Source organism: Suncus etruscus, chromosome 6 (genome assembly GCF_024139225.1).
Source record: "Suncus etruscus isolate mSunEtr1 chromosome 6, mSunEtr1.pri.cur, whole genome shotgun sequence".
Classification (NCBI taxonomy): domain Eukaryota; kingdom Metazoa; phylum Chordata; class Mammalia; order Eulipotyphla; family Soricidae; genus Suncus; species Suncus etruscus.
In genome coordinates this window covers 32,755,861-32,761,675 of record NC_064853.1, presented here as the reverse complement: position 1 = coordinate 32,761,675, position 5,815 = coordinate 32,755,861, and the positions used below count along the sequence as shown (strand labels likewise).

The 5,815-nt window shown below is 54.9% G+C and overlaps 2 protein-coding genes across 2 annotated transcripts; both read right to left on the bottom strand.

Annotated features, from left to right (window-relative positions):
* LOC126011689 (E3 ubiquitin-protein ligase HECTD3-like) lies at positions 1–3,518 on the bottom strand (the record flags this gene model as incomplete). The annotated part of the gene is made up of 5 exons (XM_049775498.1): positions 1–281; positions 1,401–1,482; positions 1,690–1,855; positions 3,151–3,233; positions 3,385–3,518. Coding segments are annotated over 5 exons (477 nt in total), but the record flags the coding sequence as incomplete, so codon positions are not given.
* Positions 3,478–5,285, bottom strand: LOC126011239 (E3 ubiquitin-protein ligase HECTD3-like). Its single transcript, XM_049774984.1, has 5 exons — positions 4,924–5,285; positions 4,281–4,444; positions 4,102–4,194; positions 3,874–4,009; positions 3,478–3,694 (listed from the first exon to the last, which is right to left on the bottom strand). Exons 1-5 carry the CDS (start codon positions 5,272–5,274, stop codon positions 3,575–3,577), a joined length of 864 nt encoding a protein of 287 aa, XP_049630941.1. The 5' UTR covers positions 5,275–5,285; the 3' UTR covers positions 3,478–3,574.
* Between the last annotated feature and the right edge of the window lie 530 nt (positions 5,286–5,815).

The following is a 5,815-nucleotide window of genomic DNA, read 5'->3' as shown; positions in this document are numbered from 1 at the left end:
TTCCCTGAGCTTTCCCGAATCTTCAAGCGCACCGTGTGCCCTTTTGGGAGCACATATTTGTGTGAAAAGTTATTCTCCACATTGAACTTCAATAAGTCAAAGTACAGGTCTAGACTTAAAGACGATCATCTTCAAGCCATACTGAGGGTCTCAACTGCTTCCTCTCCAAAGCCAAATGTGGTTCAGATTTGTGAGAAGAAGCGCTGTCAAGTCTCTGGCAGCAAGGAGTAGGCAAAAGATGCCATGTTCAGAAGAACTGTTCATGATCTTCACTCAATGTTCTATTCATGTTCAGAATAAATAATTAAAACTGTTATTAATGACTTTTGAGGACTTTTTTTGTGCAATGCTTTATGCAGCCCAGCCTCACCCCGACTATGCCTCCTGCAGCCCCCAGGTAAATTGAGTTTGAGACCCCCTGATCTAAAAGCAGAAGATTGGATTGCTTCTTGGATACAGCTATAAGACAAAATCATGTAATATGCCACTAAGTGGTTGGATCTGGAGAGATAATCATGCTGAATGACATTAGTCAGAAGTAGATGGGGCTGGAGAGATAGCTTGGAGATTAGACATATGCAGACCATAATCCCATAAAGTCCCTGGAGCCTGCTGGGGGTAGAGTGTAGAGCCAGGAGTAGTCCCTGAGCACTGCTGGGTGTGACCCAAAAATCAAAAAAAAAAAAAAAAAAAAAAAGTAGAGAGACAGGCACAGAATAATTTCTCTCATATGTGAAATATAAAGAAGCGTAGTAGGGGCTAGAATGTTAGTAAACGAGTGGGGTGCCTGTCTTGCACAAGGCTGACCCATATTTGATCCCCGGCATCCCATATGGTTCCCTAAGCATCATCAGGAGTAACCTCTGAGCACTGAGGGGTGTGGCTGCCAAACAGGAAGCACAGAGAGGGAAAACAAATAGCCAATAGAAACATTGGGGACTGGTATATAGAACTAAAGTTAATGTCAGGGGTGTGGAGAGGTTTGTGGACACCCTGAGATAATGGCAGAGAGAAGCAGACACACTGTGGAGGATATGGGCAGGTGTGTAGTATGCATGAAATCCAAATATTAACAGTTCTGTAAATCTGGATACATTTTAAAATGTACATTTTAGGGGCCGGTGAGGTGGCGCTAGAGGTAAGGTGTCTGCCTTGCAAGCGCTCGCCAAGGAAGGAGCATGGTTCGCTCCCCCGGCACCCCATATGGTTCCCCCAAGCGAGGGGCAATTTCTGAGCGCTTAGCCAGGAGTATCCCTGAGCATCAAATGGGTGTGGCCCAAAAAACTAACAAAAAAATGTACATTTTAAATCAATCTAAGATACATTTCAAAAAAGAAAAAGAAAGAAAATCTACATGAGCAGAAGGAGGGAGGCCATTGCTAAAGCAGTTCTAGGCTTACCTTAATCTCAGTGAAGGTGCCCAGTGTGTAGTCCCAGGCAGGTACCAAGTGGTGCAGGACACTATCCAGGATCTTTATAAATCTGTAGGGGTGAAAGGCAAAGAGTAAAGCACCAAGAGAAGATCCTCTTTCCCTGTGACCAGGATGGAGGAAAGGGAAGGTGGGGCCCACGAGCTGAGTGGCCCAGGCAGTGGAATAGCTTCCAATCTAAGACCTCAAAGTCAGCCATGGACGCTAAAGTTCTAGGCTGGGAGTGAGGAAAGGAGGCAGCAAGTTCAAGTTCAGTCACCTCTGCAGGAGAACAGCTCTGCGGTACAGTATTTCTGGATTGGTGCCTTCCAGGCGAGGGTATCGAACTAGGTTGCTGGGTTGAAACAGGTCTGTGTTCAACCCTAGCTCCCGCTGTCTAGAGGACTTGATCTTAATCCCTCGAATCCGCACGTCAACCCCATCATCTAAGGGGAAGGTAAAGAGGTCCTTATAGGTCCTGCTGTCTCCAGGGCCCTCAGCCTGGCTCCCTATAGCTCTTTTAGGGTTGGGAGAAGTTTCTCCAGCACCATGGGAGCAGCCCTGCAGCACTTCAGATGTGCCCCTAGTGCTGTCATTTGTCAACGTTAGTCCCTTGAAACATGGAGGTTTTTTTTTTTTTTTTTATTTAAACAACTTTATTCCATACATGATTGTGTTTGGGTTTCAGTCATGTAAAGAACACCACCCATCACCAGTGCAACATTCCCCTCACCAATGTCCCAAATCTCCCTCCTCCCCACCCAATCCCCGCCTGTACTCTAGAAAGGCTTTCTATTTCCCTCATACATTCTCATTATTAAGATAGTTCAAAACATAGTTATTTCTCTAACTAAACTCATCGCTGTTTGTGGTGAGCTTCATGAGGTGAGCTGTAACTTCCAGCTCTTTTCTCTTTCGTGTCTGAAAGTTATTATTGCAAGAATGTCTTTCATTTTTTTTTTTTTTTTTTGGTTTTTGGGCCACACCCGGTAACGCTCAGGGGTTACTCCTGGCTATGCGCTCAGAAGTCGCTCCTGGCTTGGGGGACCATATGGGACGCCGGGGGATCGAACCGCGGTCCGTCTCCTAGGCTAGCGCAGGTAAGGCAGGCACCTTACCTCCAGCGCCACCGCCCGGCCCCTCATTTTTTTTTAAACACATAGATGAGTGAGACCATTCTGCGTCTTTCTCTCTCTCTGACTTATTTCACTCAGCATAAAAGATTCCAGAAACATGGAGTTATTAGCATCCCCTTGTATTCATTGGCTTCTAAAAATATATTCCTTTCCGATTGCCTGTAGAATGTTAGGAAGCTTAAAGGTCCCAGCTCACTCAGTTCCCCTTGCGGGTGACCCCAACTGTGGTCATGACTTCAGACAGGCCAACCCCCGCACCTTCCTTAAGACTTCAATCCTGGGGCCGGGTAGGTGGCGCTGGAGGTAAGGTGTCTGCCTTGCAAGCGCTAGCCAAGGAAGGACTGCGGTTCGATCCCCCGGCGTCCCATATGGTCCCCCCAAGCCAGGGGCGATTTCTGAGCACATAGCCAGGAATAACCCCTGAGCGTCAAAAGGGTGTGGCCCAAAAACCAAAAAAAAAAAAAAAAAAGACTTCAATCCTAGTGTCGGCTCAGGTCCGTCTCATCTCCATACCAAGTCCATCTACGTCTCTTCATATTTGCTGCCCACTAGTTCCTAATGGTCCTGGGACCCCACTTCCCCCCTAAAAGAGTTGGAAACCACACCTTGGCACTCCGGGATGTGGATCTCGATGATGGGGAGATGGACAGTCATATCCTCCAGGATGCAGACATCTCCGGTAAAGGTCCTGAGGAGACGGGTATGATGCACCAACACGCACCCCCTGCCTCAGGGACTGCAGAGGCCTTCTCCAAAATAAGCTTCTGAGCAGGGTCAGGTCCCCTCCAGCCCCTTCAACCCCTATCCCACCCCTCCCCGGCCTTAGGACCACTTACCACTCGTCAATGTACACGTTACTCAGCTTCTTCAGGTTGTCCCCTTTACCCCCGTAAACCACCACACGGTAGGGCATATAGGTGTTATCCATGGCATCCACGGTGATGAACAGTTTCCTGTGGGGAGAGGGTGGCCGTCAGTCTCTGCACTCACAGACCTGCGGCTCTCCAGCCCCGTCCCACCTCTGCCCACTCACTTAATAATGGTGCCCTTCTTCATGGTCAGCCGTATCCAGTGATCGAGGTCGGACCCATTACTCTGCCAGTAGGTGTCTATGTTGTTGTCCGTCAAGTAGGACGCGTTCAAGTAGTCCTGGGGAGTGATGAGGCGCGGTCAGGGTCACCCACACCTTGCGCTAGAAGTGTGCTTTGGGCCAGGGAGCATGAGAGAGGGGAGGATCCGTGAAGCTGGGTTAGAGGGGCACCTAGTCTGAGGAGGGGGTACTTCGGAAATGGGGAGCCGGGCTGGGGTGGGATCTCCGCGGCACCCACCATGTAGGAGGACACATCTATGCTCTCCACATCCTGCTCCAAGTTCCCCAGAATCTCGAGGTCCTTGCCCAGGTGGTCGTATAAGAAGCGGATCAGGTCCTCGTCGCATTCGAAGGTCCAGGTGGGGGGCACATAGCTGAGCAACCCCAAGCCCCTGATTAGGAGGGGGGCAACGAAGAGGCCCCGAGAAGCCCCTTTTTCACACACCCAGAAACCCGGCACACTCACAGGAGCCTCTGCACCGCTTCCACGTCGGCCTCGGCGGGCTGCGGCCTGGAGCCCAGGCTGTGCGAGTAGGTCAGGTCCACCACCTGCTCCCACCTGCGGGGCAGGGAGGGGAGGGAGGGGAGATGTCAGGGGAGCTGAGAGGACCTTCTCCAGGTCCTGGCATCTTCTTCATCGCCCACCTGAGCACGGGCCGGTAGTCCACCCCGAAGAGCTGCTGCTGGCGCTGCAGGTGGTCGTGGGTGTCGAAGGGGACGAGGCGCTGGCAGCCCTCTGCCCGCCAGCACACCAGCAGCCAGCCCTCGTCCAGGCCGCAGTCGTTGCTCAGGTGCTCGGCCAGCTGCTCCTGGGCGGAGGGAAGGAGGGAGGGACACCGGGACACTGAGCCTCAGGAAGCTGCCCAGAAGTGGAGTGTCCGGCCCTGCCCGCCCTGAGGCCTAAGGGAAAGGGTGCCCGGAAGGGAGGGGTAGGGGAGAGGGGAGGGAGGAAGGGGCAGGGGGAAGGGGGAGAGGGGAAGGAAGGAGAGAGAGAAGGGATGAGCAGGGAAGGAAGGGGAGGGGGAAGGGACGGGCAAGGGGAAAGGAAGGGGGAGAGGGGAGATAGGGGAGAGGGGAAGGAGGAGAGTCAGAGGGGAGGAAGAAGGGAGGAAGGGGACAGAGGGAAGGGAGGGAGGGAGGGGAGTGGAGAGCAGGGTGGGAAGGGAGGCAGAGGAAGGGGGGAGAGAGGGGGAGAGGAGGGGAGGGAGGGCAGCGAGGGAGGGGAGAGGCAGGGAGGAAGGAGGGCAAAGGGGGAGAGGGAAGGGGAGCGGGGAGGGGGCGCCCTCACCTTGGTGATCTTCACCCAGAGCCCGTGGCCGTTGCACAGCTCCTCGCCCGTGGCGCGCAGGCAGGCGCCGCGCCGGAGCTCGATGCTGTAGCGGGGGGCGCGCAGCGGCCCCAGCCCGACCCCGACCCCGCCCGGCCCCGCGCCTCGGTCCTCCCACACTTGCAGCAGCACGCGCGCCTCGCCCGCCGGGTCCCGGGCCAGCTTGTAGCGCACCTCCCGCGGCACGAAGGCCAGCGCGGCCGGCAGCGGCCTCCCCAAGCGCAGGCTCCGCGCCGCCTCGGCCAGGAAGCGCAGGCGGCCCAGCAGCTGCCGCGGGGACTCCAGGGGCGCGTCCCGGGCCGGGTCCTCCATGGCCGAGGGCGCCGAGGAGAGCCCAAGCCCGGGGCAGTCGCGGTCCGGAGCCGGCGGGCGACCGGAGGCGGAGCGAGCTGCATCCCTCACGTGACCGCCGCCGGAGCCGCCCTCATCGCCTTAAGCTCTGGGGCCGGAGTTTCTCCAGTGTGTCCTGCCGTCTGGCCCCGAGTCCTCGGGCACGCGGGGTCTAGCGTTCCCTACCGATGATACTCCTTTCGTCCTTGTTTCGGTTTTTTGGGTCATACCCGGCTGCGCTCAGGGGTCACTCCTGGCTCTACGCCCAGAAATCGCTCCTGGCAGGCTCGGGGGACCCTATGGGATGCCGGGATTCGAACCACCGTCCTTCCGCATGCAAGGCAAACTCCCCACCTCCGTACTATCTCCCCGGCCGCTATATTAATTATTATAAATATATACATAAAAGGCCCAGAGAACAAGCTGGTCATGGCAAGTGGTACACATTTAAAGACTGAGTTTCATCACTTCCTCAGTAGCAGCACCTGTTCCCACCTACTCCTCTACTGGGTGCCAAATCCCT